General features: G+C 40.5%; 1 protein-coding gene across 1 annotated transcript; it reads right to left on the minus strand.

Moving 5' to 3' along the window:
* Positions 1 to 1,372: 1,372 nt before the first annotated feature.
* Positions 1,373 to 21,977, minus strand: LOC118003542 (fibrous sheath-interacting protein 1-like). Its single transcript, XM_034994597.1, has 3 exons — positions 21,795 to 21,977; positions 12,267 to 12,425; positions 1,373 to 1,597 (listed from the first exon to the last, which is right to left on the minus strand). Exons 1-3 carry the CDS (start codon positions 21,873 to 21,875, stop codon positions 1,373 to 1,375), a joined length of 465 nt encoding a protein of 154 aa, XP_034850488.1. The 5' UTR covers positions 21,876 to 21,977.
* Positions 21,978 to 22,003: the final 26 nt, after the last annotated feature.

Consider the following 22,003-nt stretch of genomic DNA (forward strand, 5'->3'; position numbering starts at 1 on the left):
ATCAAGTGAGCTGAATTATGGAGAATGACAGGCTTTGCCTGCCTTGGATCGGCAGGTATGGGATGAGAAGTGCCAACAGTTTTCAAAACCAGTCAAGCCACAAATAGTTTATTTACCATATCAAGTTTGCAATCCACCACAACTATCGGCCAAGAGCCTCTTTACGCTCCCTAACCATTCTAACTTTCTCTACTTCTTCCCTGTATCAGCAGCCTCAAGGAGAAAAAAATCCCTCAGGAAATAAAAATGGAGATGTCTCTGAAATACAATTCCCATTTCATTTCCCATGAAAAGTAAACAAAAATGAATTATAAAGAGAAGCACAATGCATTCATTCCCCCTTCAATCTGCTGCCTGGCTCTCATGAGGTAGACCTGCCTATCCTCTAGGCTCCGAGTCAGAGGGGCTGTCCATGGCTGGCGAATGGTTAAGAGCAATTCAGCTGCACATGAGCAGAAGAGGTAAAAAATCTCCGTCGGGATCAGAGCACACTCTGGGAGAGCTCTAAGGGGATCAGAATTTAATCAAAATCACTTACCTGATGCTTACATCCATGCAACAGCATATAAAATGGAATAATGAGAGAAGAGATGGACCAGGTTTAAGTGGCTAGACAGGAGGTGACAATGCTGACGTAGGGTGATACACACAAGGACAAAAGAGAGATTTTCAGAGTCATAAAGAACGGTGGCAAGATATGACAGCAAATTGGCCATACTGGTTAAAACTTAATGAGGCTTGAAGATCACCCAAGATAATAGGATTTAGTAGGAGACAGAAAGTAGGTGCTGCTGGCAATTGGGATGAGACCAGCCCTCAGAGAGAGGATGTAGGGAGAGTCACAAGTTGAGCATTTTTATGTTTCATTTTAGGGAAAAGCCAAGTATCCTGTTGGAAGCATCCTCTGGGTAGCTGGGAAATCATAATATTATGGAGCCTTTCAGAACGTCAACCAGCTCACAATTTAGTTGATTGAAGAGCTTTCTCTCAACAGCAATATGTTTTTACATGACAAGCTCTTAAAACATGGGATAGGCACAAGAAGGATTTAGAACGTATTAAAACTGAGTAACAATATATTATGAATTATGAACAAAAGTGGGAGTATTTAAGCTGTAAATTCAATATATAAAGATGATTTTTTGGAGAATACCAATTTTTTCCATTAAAAAAAAATTTATGTCACTGTCAGGCACAGAATATTAGGCGTATGGATCATTATTGTGACCTCAGGTAGTATTTCACAGGTTTATTATATCACATAAAGTAGGTATAATATTACTTTAAGTTCTATGAATCATATTTTTATTCAAATTCTCACTGACAAATTCCCATGTCAGTTTTCTTGACGGACTTAAAAATATAAAACCAGTCATAAAACAGTCCAAGGAAACTGGAAGCTTTTTTTAAAACAATCATTGGTGACAGTTAAACTTGAAATTAAAAAAAGACTTACCACATTTTCCTTCAGCTTCCTCAGCTTGTCATCTATCTCTCTCAGCCGGTTTTGCTGATCCCGTTGCTCTTTGGTGTTCCGAAGCACCTTTTCTCCTGGAGTTATTTCCATATTTCTATCATCATCATGAAGGTCAGGTTCCTAATTAAAAAAAAAAAAAAAATTCATGCACAGGCTGAAAATGTACCGTCATACACTGCTCCGAAGCAATTGAGCTTTGAAGGTTGGTTTTGCTTCTCAGACAATATTTCTTTCCTTCAAAATGATATTCATAATTCTCTAAACTCTTCCTATTTGAGAGGGAAAGGTCCAATGGTACATGAAACAAGTGGAAAATAAACTCAGTCATCTGGAAAGCAAGAAGTTCAAGTGAAAACAGCAGTGGCCGGGAAGCAGCACCTGGGCTCTCATCCCCACTCTGTACTTACCGGCTTAAGACCATGGGCAAATCACACTTTCTCTGGACTCCACGTTTATTATATATGAATGACAAGAAAAAAATCCTGCCCTTTCCTGCTATGAGAGACCAAGGTTCAAGAGCGAACTGGACTCGGCAAAGTCAAGAGTTTTGAATACTAGCTCTACCTGGTTCCTGACTAAGATGGTCTTAGGGAAATCAATTAACCTCTCTGACCTTCAGTTTCATCATCTGCAGAATGATAATAATATCTAGCCTAAAAGTCATCACACTACGTAGTCAGCATGCAACAAATCTTAGTGCCTAACAAATGTGAGTGAAATATGTCCTTTGAAAAGAATATGAACTACATGGTGAAAGTATTTCACTATTATCAGCATTATTTGAATGGACAGAACCATAACCTCCCAAAGTTAATATTATTTCTAGGTGATAAAAATAGGTATTTCTTGACAGTAAGTTGGCCTTATATCTATAGCTGAACTTTCCAATTTTCTCCCACAGATCTCCTACTCCATGTTACCATTCAGATGCCTGACATCGATGTCATGTCTGAAGTGGCTCAAACCGGAATTCTCCCACATTCTCACGCCTTACAGATGGTTGGTCGCCATCTCATTTTCTACTACCTCTTAATCAAGGCCCTCCTCTCTTTCTCACTCCCTCATCGTTGCCCTGAACCAGTGATTTTCAAAACCCAGGGTGCTTCAGACCCACCCACAGAGCCTGGGAAAATCTTCAAAGGCCCCCTCCCCATGGACATTCCGACTCAATGGGGGACTGACAGCCTGAAGCACAAGTACTTGAAAATTTGAGAACTGTCACTGTAAGCTACTGCTTGGGCCTCTGCACTGGTCTGAGAGCCACCAGTCTCCCCATGCACTCCAGCCTCTGCAGAGAAGCCACAGAGCAAGGTGCAAAGTCCTCACCCATTCCTGAGCTGTGCCTGGACTAGCTCTCCGGTCTCATCTCCCACTGCTTGGGTCTCAGACCCAAAGGCACGGCAATATTCACTCCTCCTAGTTCTCCACCTCTCCATGCCTCTTTCCTCCAGCTCCTCATGAACACTCCTACTCTGTTCGAGCACAAGTGTATTTCCCCTGTGAAATATTCCCTGACATACTTAGGAAGGGCAGTTATCTTGATCATGCCACATGTTCCTCATTGCACTTACCACACTGCGGCTGCTCAGACAGGGATCGTGACTGATCCCAATCACTGTACTCCTGAAGCCGTATGGACACTGGTCCATAGACTGTACAGCTGACCCTTGAACAGCATGAGTATGAGCTGCTCAGTCCACTTTCATGCAGATTATTTTTCAGCAAACAGAGTACTATAAATGTACTTTCTCTTCCTTATGATTTCCTTTCCTCCACCTTTCTTTACTGTAAGAATGCAGTATATGATACATACAGCATTCAAAATATGTTAATTGACTCTTTGTGTATTGGTAAAGCTTCCGGTCAACAGTGCGCTATTAGCAGTTAAGCTTATGGGAAGTCAAAAGTAATGCACAGATTTTCAACTGCACTGGGGGGAGAGGATGTCAGTGCCCCTCACCCCCACATTGTTCAAAGGTCAACTGTGATTTGGTTCTCAGAACTCTTATCACATTAATGTGTCAATGAAATTTATATTGTATAAAATTCTAATAAGGAGACTATTGAAAGAGTATTTTAATTTCAAGAAGCGATTCTTTTACATTTTGTATTCCCCAAAAGGGGACTCACTTCTGGTAGCTTCAATCTCTAGAAGCATCCAGAGGGTGAATTATTATCAGGAATTTTTTTAAGAAAGAAACCTAATGTTAGGGAGGCATGTGGACAAGATGGTATAAAGGTCCCTCTGCAGCTTTAAGCAAATAGGATCTCATGAACTTTCATAAAGATACCCCTACTCTGAAGTAGGATACACAGTGTGTCAGTCTTTCTGAGTTGCTGTTTCAGAAGACCACATACTGGGTGACTTCTAAACAACAGAAACATAATTCTGGGGGCTTGGGTATCCAAGATCAATGCACTGGCAGACTTGGTATCTGGTAAAGGGCTGCTTCCTGGTTCCTAGATGACCATCTTCTTTGCTGGGTCCTCACATGGCAGAAGGGACAAAGGAACTCTCTGGGTCTTTTTTATAAGGGCACTAATCCTGTTCATGAGGGCCCTACCCTCATGATCTAACCACATCCCAAAGTCCTGACCTCCCAATATCATCACACTGGGGATGAGATTTCAACATATAAATTTTGAGGGGACACAAACATTTAGTCTATAAAACATAGTGAGATGAAAAATATCCAAACTGGATTTCATTTTTAAATGGAAATCTTTTTTAAAAAGGACAGCATTTTAATAATCTACAACTATGATTTTTTTTAAATCTTTGAGTAGGCAAAGAAAAGACACAGAAAGAAAAACAGTTCTAAATCATACTTCATCAATATATTAAATTTTGCTTATTCAAAGCCACCATTAAGGCAATCCAGACTGAGAGTAAAGTATTATAACACACAAACCTGTCAAAGTACTTGTATCCATAATATGTAAAGAACTCACACAATTCAATAATAAAATAAATAATAAATACTAAAAAAAATCTAGCTTTAAAATGACTTGAATAGATACTTCATAAAAGATATGTGAATGACAAACAAGCACATGAAGAAGTCCTAGCATCATTAAGTCATCAGGGAAATGTAAGTTAAAATCACAATCAGATATCACTATACAGCCACTAAACTGACCCAGATGAAAAAAACTTGTTAACACCAAATGTTAGAAAGGTGTGGACTAAGAGGAATTCTCAGGTGTTATTGGTGGAAGTATGCAATGGTACAACCACTTTGGAAAATTGTTTGGTAGTTTCTTGAAAAGTTCAATGTTGTCCATTCTATGACCCAGCAATTCCACTCCTGTGAGTCTATATCCAAGAGAAAAGAAAATATATGACTGAAGCCTTGTGCACACATGTTCATAGCAGCTTTATGCATACAGGCGAATGTCCTTCAACATGAGAATGATAAACTAACAAACTATGGGAAACATCTGACACAAGCTAGGACTATGGGACTCCTTCTTCTTGACCTCTGTCTTGTGGTTAGATTTAACCAATGTGGCAAGAGACTGGAGGGAGGGAAAAGAGAGAGCTTGCAGTATTTTTCCCCTTCTCCTCCCTGCTTTGGCATGATGGTTTTGGCAGCAATATATCCCATCAGGTGCCCATCAGTAGAGTTTTCTTAGATTCAAATGAATATTCATGCTCAAACACGTGGAGAGAAATGTACTTCTTCCTCCTTCTTCGGAGGACAGGAAACACAGCAGGGCAGTGTCAGGAATCTCTCCTCAAGGAGAGTTTCTGCTGCAGTCCATGCCATGGCAGTTCAGGTGCAAGAGGCAAGGAGGCTACCCTGGCTTAAAAGCTTCCTATCTCTTAAGAACATCACCTCTTGGGGCACCTGGGTGGCTCAGTCATTAAGCGCCTGCCTTTGGCTTGGGTCATGGTCCTAGGTCCTGAGATCGAGTCCCACATCAGGCTCCCTGCTCGGCAGGAAGCCTGCTTCTCCCTCTCCCACCCCCCCTGCTTGTGTGCCCTCTCTCGCTGTCTCTCTCCATCAAATAAATAAATACAATCTTAAAAAAAAAAAAAAAAAGAATATCACCTCTTGAAATGACACCACAGACACACCCCCACAGGGTCCTGGCAAGGGACATGCCAGTCTCAAGAATCACTGCACTTAAAGAGACCTAAGGTATGGCTTCCCCACCAAGTCTTCAAAATTCTCCCAATCCCACATCATTTTTAGCATAAGCAAAGTTGCTTTCTAACATTGTTAATGTTCCAACTTTCATCAGACTGCCAGGGAAACAGTGAGGAAGTTAACTATAGCTCAAATTCTCATGCCCAAGGGGGAAAGATTGGTAAATCCTTTGCCCACACCTTCTATGATTACAATTTTGGATGGCTGGTGCTTCTCCCATGGCTCTAGCTCTCCCTGAGCTCCGATACACTTTTTCTTCCCCCTACCCACTGTTGCTAGTCCCTAGGTATCCCAACATCCCTTATTGGCTCCTTTAAATCTATTAATAGTTCCTTCATTTACTTATCTTCAAAATCCAAGCTGGATGTTTTCTCTTTCTTGCCCAAAACTCTAACTGGTAGACTGTGTGTGTGTGTGTGTGTGTGTGTGTTGTATTTCCCAAATTTTCTATAATACCCAGTATTAATTTCATAAGTAGAAGTCAAATTTTTTCTTAGGAAAACAGAACTATTATTCTCCCAAGGCTCTTTCTGCTCTGCTCTGACAATGTGACTCTCTGTCCCCAAAAGTATTGGCCCAAAGGTTAGATGTTAGCCCCAGTTCTACTGGTGTAACCAGTTATATACTTTTAAGCAAGTCACTTTCTCTTTCTGGGTCTCAATATCTTCCAAAAGAACTTTCTTCCAACTCTCATAGCCTATGAGTCTGTAATTCTCTACAGCTGGACCCATATACATCCTTCCTCAGTCGTGGTCTGATAGCATAACCATATAGTTCCAATATTTGAAGGACAGCATGTAAGCAAAGAGAGGCCAAGAGGGAGCAAAAAAAAGGTAATCATCGATTCTGGCAAATATTTCCCCCTGGCATATTCAAGAAGCTCTGTGGTACCAAGAGAGTTTCTACTGTCACATTGAAGTGCCAGCCAGTGCTATCTGTTTTTATGCTCCTCAGGAAATATCTTGATTTCCTATGGTAGTAATGTTTGAGCAGATTCTCTGACCAGCCATGTGGTTTCTGTGTTTCTGAGGCATACAGGAACGCTTTTATTCAGTGAAAGTAAAATTCAGTTCAGCAAAAGCTCTCTGTGATATGCATGGAATACCCAAGGAGCCACAAGAAGAGAACTGATCCTGAGGTCAACAGCTATTTGTTGATTTGACTAATTGACTGCCAAGGGATTCTAAGTTCAACCTTAGAAAAATATCTCTGGTGTAGACTGAGCCAACAGGGTTCTCTGAAGCTAACTAAACAGGAAAATACAAACCTGCCTAAATAAAGCCAACTTGCCCCATGTTTTAAAACAAAAGCTGTATTTTTCCAAAGGCCATTGCTATTTTCCTGTCATCAGATGGGTCATTTGCCTGGCAGTACGAGAAGCAGGGGAAAAAATCTTACGGCCAAATTGTTTTTACCATTTTAGAATGAAACAAAAGAAACCTTGACTACACAGGATACTTAACATAGAAAAATAAAGAAATATAAATACAAACTTAAAAGTAATCCGTAAAACATAAGAGGCAAGAAGAATTCCCCAGATTTATTTGGGAATGTTTGACAGGTTAGCAACGACCTTCAAAACAACTTCTTGTTTATTCCCCAATCCAAAAATCCATGCTCTTATAGCATACTTATATAGTTTTTGGATATGAGCCAATGATCAATAAGATTTCTGTGCTTGTGATTAGCATACATAAAAAATTCCCAGATTCCTGCCCTCAACTAGGGTATTGAGTAATCTGACGTCAAGTAGACTAGTTGGCCATCATCGGGACTCTGCAAAACCCTGGACTCAACAATGATACATCTTTCAGGATTACATGTCAAACAACATTTTCTATTTCCTCAACTTTAGCTAATGGTGAAATAGGAAGAGACACAAAAAACAGTTAATTGTTGCTGTCAGCAACAGTATGCTCTTGGTAAGAAAAAACATGAATACAACTACAATTTCCATCAAACAAATGTTCGTTAATTTTTTGTTGGTCTTACCAAATTGCGTACAACTGAATCAACATTTTAAAAACAAAAAAATAAATAAATCAAATTAAGGGAGACCTTTATGTTCAGTTTAACTAGCTGGTTTAAGAACAAAGAAATGCCTCTTTTCAATGAGGACAATCTGAAGACCCTCTCCCAACCAGAAAAAAAAAATCTAAAATTCCATAGAACTGGAATTCTAGATTTAGTATGACTGATTGCATGAGACATGAATAAATTACACTTCTTTACAAGAGCCAAGTGGAATAGAATTTATTATTGAATCCAGTTGCTAAGGACTTAAGAAACTAAATACCCACATAACTCCTATACCTTAGATATTTCAAGAGAAACCTGGAATCTAAGACAGCTACAAATAAGAAATATGGCGACTAAATCATAGAACATCACTCAATTTTATGGTGGGATTTACAATATGAGGAAAGAACTAACTGATTTGTTGGAGGGTTAGGGGATGGATATGGAAAGGTATGCACAGTTAAACCACAGATCTTAAGGGAAAAAATTGCTTCAATTAGTTCTCTTTTGCTAAGATGAAATGAAAATAAAAACCAGATGTAAAAATGGCACCCATGTGATATTATTCACATTACAGCCATAGTAGTAATATGCCATTCTTCCTTCTGAATGTGACCACATGCTTTGTCTTACACTAAGGAAATCAGATACGTAAAAGCCAAATTCTGCTTTTAAAATATTGCCATAAACTTAAGAGCCAGGCCAAGGTATCCTCTGAGAATATCCTAATCAGCAAGCCCAAAAGGAAAAAAAGATTTCTTAACTGCTCCTTTCACAGCAACTTCCTTAATCCCTGAGTCACATCTCTGGAGCCTCTCAAATTATTCTGACTCGAGTACATTTATCATCCTAGGCTCACGCGCCTACCCACTTAGCCCCTTATAGTTGCTATATTCCATTAAGTCAGAAAGTCTGCACGTTTCAACTTGTTTGGGAAACTGTTTTCTTGACCAAAATAAAACAAAACCAAAAAAAAAAATCTCCAAAGGAATTTTTTAAATATCATGCCTTCAGCAAACAATCTCTCCTTTCTCTGTGCCCTTCCCCGCCAGTACACACTTTCTATACTTTCCTAAGATCAGTTTGCATATTGTGATACTTCTTTCACCGTATGGTCACTCCACAACTATCCTCCAGGATGCTACAAGCTGCTTAAAGGTTGGAGATGAAGCCACATGCCAATCGGACACTTGATGTCAGCCCCCACAGCATCTCCGGCAAAACAAGCAGGCATTCAATGAGGTTTTGACGGCCTGCGCAGGGACTGGGTAAGTGACCCAAATGCACGCAGGAGGCCTCAGGGCCTGCAATACAATACGGAGTCGTGAATACTGTGGCAAATGGGAGAACCCGTGCTCCACAGAAAGCTGCAGTTGTTACTCAGAGCAATCCTGTAATTTGCCGAGCAAGGATTCAGGTTTCAGGTTGCTGGACTCTCTACTTTCCCAAGAAAAACTAGAAATGTAGACATTTATATGAATTCACCCAATTCTGAAATGTCGCCTAAAAAAAAATTGTAAGCCCTATGCGGGCTAAAGGAAACCCATGTGTGAGTCAAATTTGCCATGCAGGCCACCAATTCTCAACCTCGTGCTGTATAATGGCGGTCTTCTCTGGGCCTCTGGCCCCTTCTGCCTCATTCACTAGTTCCTCATCCTCCTCCGGTCCCTCTCTTGTGGAACTGGACTTGCCTGATATTCCTTCTGGATGCGCTTTCTCTCGCTCCCTGGAAGCACCACAGCACTTTGCTTCTATAGCTTTCTGTTGTGCTCACCTATGTCGTCTTGTACCACATGTGTATAAAAGGAAAGGAAAGGTGCTCCTTAAGTCACTTATTATAGTAACATCATTGGTTGAGTTTTGTGTCAGACACGGTGCTTAGCACTTTATACAAATCAACTCAAACACCCTTTAAAAGAGCCCTAAAGAATGGTATTATTATTACTGGATAGTCAAGGAAACTAGGGTTCTGGGTGCTTCTAATTAATGCCCGAGGCCTCAAAGCTAGTCAGTGGAGGAGTCAGAACTCGAAGTGAGGCTTTTTGACTCCACAGTTCTACGTCCGCCTGCCTTGTCTGTCAGTGCCCTACAATTCCTACAGTGAGCACTTGATTAATATTGCAGAATCAGTTGCTGAAAAACAGAAATGCGTATTCCACTTGAAAGACATTCTTTCATAAGGAGCACAGAGGAAAAATTACTGATGAGTTAATGGTTTGCAGAAGGGTTAAAAATAAAAATAATGTGAATATGCACTATGAATATTTGTGGTTCAGCAACAGATTGGAGCACATTCATCAACTGCACAGATATGCAAGGTTGAACCAAGATACTTTTCAGTCTATTTATCCAAAAAGGATTCCAATCCAAAAATAATATCTGCAAAATAATTTGCCATGTCAGCATTTCTGGCTTGAAAATTCAGTGTGCAATGCTGGTTTTAGTTAGTAATGAGGAAATGCCAAGATGAAATTGAACAAAAGCTCAAAAGACAATTTTCTTTGCATGCAAGAACCATTAATTAATTCTTTTCATCAACTATGATGTTACATTTCTGTTTCTGCATCCAGCGGGAGTCCCAAGATGCAGTTTTCTCTTTTCTCTCTAACCATATGTTGTTTCACATAAAAACACATAATCTCAGTATGTGACAATCAAGTAATATACTGGTTTTCCCTTTTAGTATTTTTTAAATATTTTTCTGAACTATAAATGTGAACTCTGAAAATGTGATTTAAATGACAATGACAGAATCTTACCATAGTCACTAGTTAAGCCCTAACGGCTAAACAAATCTCTAAATTCTCAATCTCTCCTTAAAGAATAACCTTTGACTGCCATGAAAAAGGTTATTTTCTATCTATAGGATCATTACTCAGCTTTGAGATCTCAACTACCCTTGAAATCCAGTAACAATAACAACAACAAAATCAGTTGTAACACAAAAAGAACAAAGAGTATCCCTGAACAATTTTATTTCCCCATCTTGGATTCCTGCTTTTGGGAAATGACACCCAGTAACATAAATAAACAAGTGGCATAACTGGTGTCAAAGTCCTGGGGTACATTTGGGTGGGGCCAGAGATTCCAATTCTGTTTTCCAAGAACTCTTATCCCAATCCAGAAATGAGTGGTTTCCACCACCACCACCCTTGCTGTATAAAGGGCTCAGAAGCAGGGTGCCTGGGTGGCTCAGTTGGTTAAGCGACTGCCTTCGGCTCAGGTCATGATCCTGGAGTCCCAGGATCGAGTCCCACGTCGGGCTCCCTGCTCAGCAGGGAGTCTGCTTCTCTCTCTGACCCTCCCCCCTCTCATGCTCTCTATCTCATTCTCTCTCTCAAATAAATAAATAAAATTAAAAAAAAAATTTAAAAAAAAAAAAATAAAAAAAAAAAAAATAAAATAAAGGGCTCAGAAGCAGCTGTGCCTGGCCCTTGCGAACATAAGCTAAGGAAGCCGACCTGGCTCCATAAAGGTTTTGCCAGTGACCAAACTTTCTTTGGAACATCTTAACACCCCTCTTTTCCCTTGAAGCAGTTTCAAATGGCCCAAAGCCAGATCCCCAACCTTCAGTCGATGGCTTCGAGACTCACTATAAAGCAAAATTATTACCTATAGAACATTTATTTTTAAATCTTTTTTAGGACCAAAAAAGTCACATGCATCTAAGACTGTACAGAAACTGATTTGGTAAAATGCCTACAAAACTGGTAGAGGTAGAATAACAAAAGACCAGCCATTTTCTCTTTGGGTGAAAACTACTACCCGACCCCTAGCTAGATCTCATGAAGCACTGAGGGGAGAAAAATAGAATTTTACTTTTACAAAGTTGCCATTACTCTTCTGTTTTTCTACACAGAAAATTGTAAAAGAATATTTGAGAGAGCTAGCAAGAGAGGAAACACATACATTTCAAAATCCTCATAAGAGAGAAGCCATCAACAACGTAATGAGCCTCACTGCTTGATGTTAAATTAAAAGAAGAATCTGGCAGTGTAAGAGACAAGCAGTTGCCATTGCTGATACCTAGAACCAGAGAAATGAAGAGAAATAAGGCTGTCAAAGGACAAAAGAGCGCTTTATCAGTTTTCTTTCCTATCCTGTCTCCTGATCATGATCAAGAATTAGCTTAAATCAGGGTGCCTGGGTGGCTCAGTTGGTTAAGCGACTGCCTTCGGCTCAGGTCATGATCCTGGAGTCCCTGGATCGAGTCCCGCATCGGGCTCCCTGCTCGGCAGGGGGTCTGCTTCTCCCTCTGACCCTAACCCCTCTCATGTGCTCTCTCTCATTCTCTCTCTCTCAAATAAATAAATAAAATCTTTAAAAAAAAAAAAGAATTAGCTTAAATCAGAAAGACATAATAACATGAAAATAAATATTTCCTAAGTGACCCCTCCCAGCAAATTACCAACTGAAAGAAAAATGAAGAGGAAGTGAAGTCACCAAAGAAAAATACACACAATACACACACTTTACTATTACTATCACTGCATTTGTAGTCATGGAAAAAACATTTGGGAAGAAACCTCTTCAGTTAACAAGCAGATTGTCAAATTCTGTGAACTAGCTTTAGCACACAAACCTGAACAGTATGTATGCTCTTAAATTAAATCTACCTGATCACTCTGGTTTTCAAGTGCTGGAGAAAAGCTGGAAGTTGTTGGTGAGGCTGCAGAAAGTTCTTGGAGCTTTGAGTCAATTTCAGCAAGCTGCTGGTGCTGGGTGATCGCAAGTGTGTATCCTTCTCCTGGGACCAGCCAGCCAGACTGATGGCCCTAAGAGGAAACAAGGGTCACCAGGTCATTCCCATGTTATGTTTTTCCAAAATACACCTTTCAGACTGCTACACCAATGCTCATCACACACACGCACACACCCCAAAACAATACCAAAAAAAAAAAAAAACAAACCACAAAATTAACATTGGGATAGTGAAAGAAAAAAATTAAATAGTTTATGGTTTCATTATCTGCCAAATCTGTATAAAGTATATCCTATATTTTGTAGGTTTTTTCCCCTGTGGAATAAATCTCTTGGCCTCACAGTCTGGTTCTTACAGCATTCTCCTTTCTCCACTTTGAAAAAGTGGTTTGTGATACATTGAATAAGAAATCATGTTTACCCTATAATGGAAATGGTATTTCCAAGATTTGTCCCTGAAAGGTAACATAGGGTCTATAAATGCAGGTGTTTGGGTTTCATAAGTTTAACTGGTCATCTAACTCCTTATTCAGCTACCACTTGTTTCATAATGGGTTAAAACCCATTCATAACATTCATTCAAAAATCTTATACTGAGCACCCACTGTGCATAGGCATTACACTGGGCACTGGTGACTCGATATGAATCTCATAAGCTCTGCCCTCAAGGAGTTCTCAGTCTTTTTGCAGCAAAGATTTTAACAAGGTATGAAGAGTGCTGGTGAGCTCAAGGTGCCATGGGGACCAGGAAGGGCCAGCTAACCTTTGTGGACAGGAAGGAGCAGAGAGACAAAGTGGTTGGAGAAGGCTTCCTGGAGGAAATAATCAATCTTCATCACATCTTAATCAAGGAAAAAACATGATTGTCTATGCATTTTAAAACTGGAGCTGGTAGGGTGCCTGGGTGGCTCCGTTGGTTAATCATCCAACTCTTTCTTGATTTCAGCTCAGGTCATGGTCTCAGGGCTGTGGGATCGAGTGCCATGTTGGGCTCTGTGCTTAGCACAGAATCTGCTTGTCCCTCTTGCCTCTACTCCTCCCCCTGTGCACACATGCATGCTCTCTCTCTTTCTCTGTCTCTAAAATAAATAAATTAAATCTTTAAAACTGCAGCTAGTGAGGGCAAGACTGGAAGCAGCAAACCCAGTTAAGATGCAAAAGCCCAGGTGCCTGGGTGGCTCAGTCGGTTGGGCAGCCAAGTCTTGATTTGGGCTCAGGTCATGGTCTCAGGGTCCTGGGATCGAGCTCAAGGATTCTCTCTCTCTCTCTCTCTCCCCCCCTGCCCCTCCCCCCACTCACATGCACGTGTGTGTGCTCTCTCTCTCTCAAATAAATAAATCTTTAAAAAAAAAAAAAAGAAACAAAAGCCATAATCTAGAACTAAAGTGATGAGCACCTAAACTAAGGAATACAGAACACAGGACAGATTGCAGAGATATTTAGGAAGTAGAATTTGCAGAATCTGGAGATAATTTGATAGAAGAGTGAAAGGAGGAGTAAGGATCAAAGATAAAAACCAAAATCTGGACTTTGAGAACTAGGGGTATAGTGGTCATATTGACCAAATGAGGGAATACTATAATAGGCTCAAGGAGGAAAATGATGAATTCTGTTTGGGACTTTTTGATATTCACAGATGTCTCTAGGATATCTACAGATTATGTTAGGTAGTTAAATATATTTGTCTGAAGTTCAAGATAGAGACCTAGATTGGAAATAAGTATTTTGGACTCACCCACATATCTACAGCGGCTCAAACCCTTGAACCATGGGAATGGATGAGGTCACCAGAGAAACGTGTAATACAAGGACAGAAGAATCATGAAAACACAAAGAATAAAGGGACAAATGGAGGGCAAAGAAGTTTAAGAATTTCATACACATTGGTTTCATGACTCTAATACCAGGAATCAATCCCTAGGCAGTAACCAGAAGAGATACATGTAAAAATTTACACAACAATAATTACATGTCTCCCCCTGACCCCAGCATCCAATCTCCCTTCCCTGTTTCAGTGAAACCAAACACTGCACGAGCCTTAGTAGGAGACAGGTCCCCACCAGACACCTCTTCTGCCCACCCACTGCCATCAGGAAGACAAGCAAATGACTTAGAATTAGCCAGGCAGAAGTCAACATCCTGGACTTTGACTCTTGAGGGAAAGAGAGAGATACAAAGATGCAGGGGAAGTGGGACAGTAATTAATGGTGACAGCAGTAACCTTGGGGACCTAGTCTTGGTACCAGTCAGGGTGGCAGCAGTGATCATCTAGTGGGGGTGTCTGGTGGCTATGATGCAGCCCTTAACCAGCCTGTTTCTAGGGAGTTTCTATAGCCATGTTTCTGGGTACCTTGATATCTGCCAAACTTCTCACCAAGTCTGTGGGCTATCCAACTCTCCCAATACATTTATTCTGTTTGTCTTTTTTTTCATTGAAGTCCATCTCTGTTTCTTGCAACCCAGAACACTGACTCATACGTTTTTGCTATGTCATTTATAGTAAAGAATAATTGCGAAAAATCCAAATGTCTAAAAACAGGGAAAAGTGAATAGATTGTAGTATATCCGTACAAGGATATGATATAGTAATAAACATTTTAAATACACTTGTGAGTTGGCATATGAAAGTTATTATATATCATTATAAAAAATAATATTTAATTAGTCACAAATAAGAAACTCCAATTAATTTTTCCTAAATAAAAGGGATATAAATACCGTATATCTAAATGAGAAATAATGAGTCACCAAAAAATGGAATCAATGACTAAATATTTGGTCGATAAATTTTAAATTTTTGTTTGAATGGAATTCTTTTTTAATGACACTGGAAATAAAAGAGCATGTCAGATTAAATTCAACAGAAATATAAATGTTTAATGCACTATTCTGCCACAGAGGGAAATTATATGTAATATGTAGTAGATGGTATCATGTTTTTCCATCTAGCACCTTCTAGAGTGGGTCCTGCCTTGTTAATTTACAAAATTTTAGAGAATAGTTAATTACTAAAGTTAAAAATATATATACATTTTAATGTATTTTAAGAAATTGAGGGTTAGCAGCACCAGATCAGATATAGGATACTGAACTGAATCCTCTAACTATGAGAGGAAAAGGAGGTGAAGTTAAGAAAACAAAATAAATCTAGGGACACCTGAGTGGCTCAGTCAGTTGAGCATCTGCCTTTGGCTTGGGTCATGATCCCAGCGTCCTGGGACCAAGTCCCACGTCCAACTCCCCACTCGGTGGGGGAGCCTGCCTCTCCCTCTCCCTCTGCCTGCCACTCCAACTGCTTGTGCTCTCTCTCTCTGTCAAATAAATAAATAAAATCTTTAAAAAAAAAAAAGAGGGGCGCCTGGGTGGCTCAGTCTGTCTTTGGCTCAGGTCATGATCCCAGGGTCCTGGGATCCAGCCCTGCATCGGGCTCCCTGCTCAGCAGGAACCTGCTTCTCCCTCTCCCACTCCCCCTACTTGTGTTCCCTCTCTCGCTGTGTCTCTCTCTGTCTGTCAAATAAATAAATAAATCTTTTAAAAAATAAAAATTTAAAAATTTAAAAAAAGAAAACAAAATAAATCTAATCAATGAAATATCAAATAAGATGTCAAAAAAAAGGGGCGCCTGGGTGGCTCAGTTGGTTAAGCGACTGCCTTCGGCTCAGGTCATGATCCTGGAGTCCCGGGATCGAGTCCCGCATCGGGCTCCCTGCTCGGCGGGGAGTCTGCTTCTCCCTCTGACCCTCCTCCCTCTCATGCTCTCTGTCTCTCATTCTCTCTGTCTCAAATAAATAAATAAAATCTTTAAAAAAAAAAAAAATGTCAAAAAAAGGTCCAAACACTGTCAGTAGTCATAATAAATTTGAATAAATTAAATATCCTCATTAAAAGATTAAGAATAAGGAAATAATAACAAAACATAAAGAAACAAACACATAACAGCAACAACAAAAATCCAACTATATGGTATTTGTAAACAATCTACCTAAAAATCAAAGTAAATGATAGAAAAGAGTTTAAAATAAAGAGAGGGACAAGACACAAATACTAACAAAAATAATACATAAAAGGCGATATTTAATAACAAAAATTCACTGTTAAATCCTTCCTGGGTAGATCTACCCATGCCCTAGTTTGGAACCCAGAGAATCAGTGGCTAACAGCTTACCTAACTTCATAATTAATAACAAAACCAGGAATGAGAAGCAGGTCCCTTAAGTCTTACTGTTAATTAAAAAAAAAAAAAAAAAAAGTCTTACTGTTATCTTAGCTTTTGTTAACAAAATAATTTACCATAAATTCTAAAGCTAAAGTATTTCCAAATTCTGTGGGAAGTTAGCAGTTTGCCTTACCTACTTCTCGCCCCTGCTTCAGAGAACACACCAGATGTTCTGAGGCCTGGCTATCTATCCTCTGCCTTGTCAGGGGGTCTCCCTGGGCATCTCGCCAACCCCAGACATAGCAACACCTTCCTAAGTTCCTAGACACAGCCCCTGCTGGGCCTGCAACCTCTCAGGAAAGAATATTTCGAGGTTGTAGTCTGTGAGGTTCTGTAGATTTGCCTGTGGTTTGGGGTGAGGGCGGCAGGTAGCAACTTTGTTTGCCTACACAGAACTTTTTTAAATGAAATAAGTTGTCAACATTTAAAAGAGGAGTATTTCCCATAAAAATCTGAATTTCTAGCTTCTCTACATTGGAGGATCAGCCCTGGGCTGAGATTTCCATGCTGCAGCCGCCAGCTGAGGTGGAATGTGGGCCGCCGAGAACTGGCACGCCTTCCCCCACTGGCCACAGGTCCTGTTGCTCACACCAGCTTGTGTCCCTACAGCAAAAACGACCCTCTGCCCCTACATATCTGAGGCCAGTCTAGATGCAGAACCCGAGACAGGGATTCTTGTTTAAGTGACTTATTGAGGGAGCGCCCTCAGAAGAAGCGGTGTGAGGGAAGCAGGCGAGGACAAGGGAAACACAACCAGGCAAGTTTCGTGGTCTCAGCTGAGGCCCGGATGAGCCCTGGGGAAGCTCTGGGGGGGACACTGCACCACAGAGCCAAGCCCGTCTTGAGTGGGGAGGGGGTGGGAGTGGAGAGGGGGTGCTATCCGAGGCTGTTGGGCTCCCAGGTAGCCCATGGCCATGCTCCAGGGAAGGAGGCAGCTGTGCAGCCTCGGCCCAGGGCAGGCGGAGGGAGGCACAGAAGGTACCAGGTAAAAGGGATCTGGGCGGGATGCCAGCAGCCTTCACCCCATCGTGCCTCTATTAAACATGTGGAAATAAAACTAGATGACAGGGCTAGGTGCTTCAAGGTACCCAGGAGAATGCATTTCTTTGTGTAAGTAAAGGATATTGCTGTAAGTTAGTACGCAAACAAGGGCAAATGCTAAACACTGCACTGCTCATCTGACCTGCCCGTGCCCTATACACACTCACACTTGAACCCTGGACTGTATGCTGTTCCCCTCCTTGGACTCTTCAGGGACCTGGATGCTCAAGGGTGGGAGCAGGATGGTGTTCTTTAGGGTTACTGAAGACGACACCAAAATATCCTGGAGCCAGCTTAGGGATAATAAGAAATGTCCAAAATAAAAGGACACAGAGAAACAGATTTATATGTCATCAGTGACTAAGCACTATTACATCTCAAACAGAGGTTCTTACTGTGATAGCTAATGTGTAGTCACTCTTTTATTTTTTTTAAAGATTTTATTTATTTATTTGACAGAGAGAGATAACAAGAGCAGGAACACAAGCAGGGGGAGTGGGAGAGGGAGAAGCAGGCTTCCCGCGGAGCAGGGAGCCCGATGTGGGACTCGATCCCAGGACCCTGGGATCATGACCTGAGCCGAAGGCAGACGCTTAACAACTGAGCCACCCAGGTGCCCTAATGTGTAGTCACTCTTACAGTGACATCAGATAATCCTCTGAGAGTCAAAAACAGATTGACCAAGAATAAATCTGAAAAATTCAATAAACATAAATTTGTAAAACAGGATTTTTTAAATCAGAAAATATTGTCCCAGAATTTAAAAATTTACTGCAAATTTGTGCAAATGAGCCAATAACATGATAAAAAATAAAAAGTAAGGAAGAACAAATATTGTGAAAATGTCTATGCTACCTAGAGCAATCTACACATTTAATGCAATCCCTATCAAAATACCATCCACTTTTTTCAAAGAAATGGAACAAATAATCCTAAAATTTGTATGGAACCAGAAAAGACCCCAAATGGCCAGAGGAATGTTGAGAAAGAAAAGCAAATCTGGTGGCATCACAATTCCGGACTTCCAGCTCTATTACAAAGCTGTCATCATCAAGACAGTATGGTACTGGCACAAAAACAGACACATAGATCAATGGAACAGAATAGAGAGCCCAGAAATGGACCCTCAACTCTATGGTCAACTCATCTTTGACAAAGCAGGAAAGAATGTCCAATGGAAAAAAGACAGTCTCTTCAACAAACGGTGTTGGGAAAATTGGACAGCCACATGCAGAAGAATAAAACTGGACCATTTCCTTATACCACACACAAAAATAGACTCCAAATGGATGAAAGACCTAAATGTGAGACAGGAGTCCATCAAAATCCTAGAGGAGATCACAGGCAGCAACCTCTTTGACTTCAGCCACAGCAACTTCTTCCTAGAAACATCGCCAAAGGCAAAGGAAGCAAGGGCAAAAATGAACTATTGGGACTTCATCAAGATAAAAAGCTTTTGCACAGCAAAGGAGACAGTCAACAAAACCAAAAGACAGCTGACAGAATGGGAGAAGATATTTGCAAATGATATATCAGATAAAGGGCTAGTATCCAAAATCTATAAAGAACTTATCAAACTCAACACCCAAAGAACAAATGATCCAATCAAGAAATGGGCAGAAGACATGAACAGATATTTTTCCAAAGAAGACATCCAAATGGCCAACCGACACATGAAAAAGTGCTCAACGTCGCTCAGCATCAGGGAAATATAAATCAAAACCTCAATGAGATACTGCTTCACACCAGCCAGAATGGCTAAAGTTAACAAGTCAGGAAACCACAGATGTTGGCGAGGATGCGGAGAAAGGGGAATCCTCCTACACTGTTGGTGGGAACGCAAGCTGGTGCAGCCACTCTGGAAAACAGTATGGAGGTTTCTCAAAAAGTTGAAAATAGAGCTACCCTATGACCCAGGAATTGCACTACTGGGTATTTACCCCAAAGATACAAATGTAGTGATCTGAAGGGGTACATGCACCCCAATGTTTATAGCAGCAATGTCCACAATAGCCAAACTATGGAAAGAGCCAAGATGTCTATCAACAGATGAATGGATAAAGAAGATGTGGTATATATATACACAATGGAATATTATGCAGCCATCAAAAAAAAATGAAATCTTGGGGCACCTGGGTGGCTCAGACAGTTAAGCGTCTGCCTTTGGCTCAGGTCATGATCTCAGGGTCCTGGGATCGAGCCCCGCATCGGACTCCTTGCTCAGCAGGGAGTCTGCTTCTCCCTCTTTCTCTGCTGTTCCCCCTGCTTGTGCTCTCTCTGTCAAAAATAAATAAAATCTTTAAAAAAAAAAAAAAACGAAATCTTGCCATTTGCAACGACATGGATGGAACTAGAGGGTATTATGCTAAGCGAAATAAGTCAATCAGAGAAAGACAAGTATCATATGATTTCACTGATATGAGGAATTTGAGAAACAAGACAGAGGATCATAGGGGAAGGGAGGAAAAAATGACACAAGACAAAATCAGAGAGGGAGACAAACCATAACAGACTCTTAATCTCAGGAAACAAACAGGGTTGCTGGAGTGGTGAGGGGTGGGAGGGATGGGGTGGCTGGGTGATGGACACTGGGAAGGGTATGTGCTATGGTGAGCACTGTGAATTGTGTAAGCCTGTTGAATCACAGACCTGTACCTCTGAAACAAATAATACATGATATGTTAAAAAAAAAGAAGAAGATAGCAGGAAGGGAAAAATGAAGGGGGGGGAAATCGGAAGGGTAGACGAACCATGAGAGACGATGGACTCTGAAAAACAAACTGAGGGTTCTAGAGGGGAGGGGGGTGGGAGGATGGGTTGGCCTGGTGATGGGTATTAAAGAGTGCACTTTCTGCATGGAGCACTGGGTGTTATATGCAAACAATGAATCATGGAGCACTACATCAAAAACTAATGATATAATGTATGGTGACTAACATAATAGAATAAAATTAATTTAAAAAAATAAGTAAATAATCGGGTGCCTGGGTGGCTCAGTCATTAAGTGTCTGCCTTCGGCTCAGGTCATGGTCCTGGGGTCCTGGGATCGAGCCCCACATCAGCAGGGAGACTGCTTCTCCTTCTCCCACTCCCCCTGCTTGTGTTCCCTCTCCTGCTGTGTCTCTCTCTGTCAAATAAATAAATAAATCTTTTTAAAAAAATTTTTTAATAATTAATTAAAAAATTTTTAAAAACCAATGATGTAATGTATGGTGACTAACATAACATAAAATGAAAAAAAAAAACAGAAGAATGTATAAAAAAGATGTGGTATATGTACACAATGGAATATTATGCAGCCATCAAAAAATGAAATCTTGCCATTTGCAACGACGTGGATGGAACTAGAGGGTATTATGCTAAGTGAAATAAGTCAATCAGAGAAAGACAATTATCATATGATCTCACTGATATGAGGAATTTGAGAAACAAAACAGAGGATCATAGGGGAAGGGAGGGAAAAATGAAACAAGACAAAATCAGAGAGGGAGACAAACCATAAGAGACTCTTAATCTCAGGAAACAAACAGGGTTGCTGGAGTGGTGAGGGGTGGGAGGGATGGGGTGGCTGGGTGATGGACACTGGGAAGGGTATGTGCTATGGTGAGCACTGTGAATTGTGTAAGACTGATGAATCATAGACCTGTATCCCTGGAACAAATAATACATTATATGTTAATTAAAAAAATAAAGAAAACATAAGTAAGAAGTGTAGTCTCCCATCCAAGTACTAACCTGGCCCAACCCTGCTTAGCTTCCAAGATCAGACAAGATTGGGCATGTTTTTGCAGTGGCTGGAGGTGGAGAGTATTATGCTAAGTGAAATAAATCAGTGAGAAAAAGACAAATACCTTATTAATCACTCATAGGTGGGATTTAAGAAACAAAACAAATGAACATTGCAGGGAGAGGCAAACCATAAAACAGACTCTTAACAATGGAGAACAAACTGAGGGTTGATGGGGGGATGGTTTAAATAGGTGATGGGGATTAAGGAGGGCACGTGCTGTGATGAGCACCGGGTATTGGATGTTGTATGTACGTGATGAATCACTAAGGCCTATACCTGAAACTAATATTACATGCTGTGTTAACTAACTGGAATTTAAATAAAAAATTGAAACTACAAAAAAAAAAGAAGAAGAAGAAGAAGTGTAGAGGTCATTGAATATCAAAGCTTACATACCTCAGGACAGGACAGCCCCGAATCTCTGTCATCTAAGTCCTTCAAAAGTTCAGTCAGCCTTTTCCTCTCTCTGTCAACCATAACCACTGGCTTTCCTGAATCCTTGGCCAACTACGGAATGTATTAATAAAAAACAGTAAATAAGACAATTCATAGTTCAGGAAAATAAAAATGGGAACTGAGGCTTTTATAGCACAGATACACTAAGG

This window comes from Mirounga leonina, unplaced genomic scaffold (genome assembly GCF_011800145.1).
Source record: "Mirounga leonina isolate KUSES-001 unplaced genomic scaffold, KU_Mleo_1.0 Mir_91, whole genome shotgun sequence".
NCBI lineage: Eukaryota > Metazoa > Chordata > Mammalia > Carnivora > Phocidae > Mirounga > Mirounga leonina.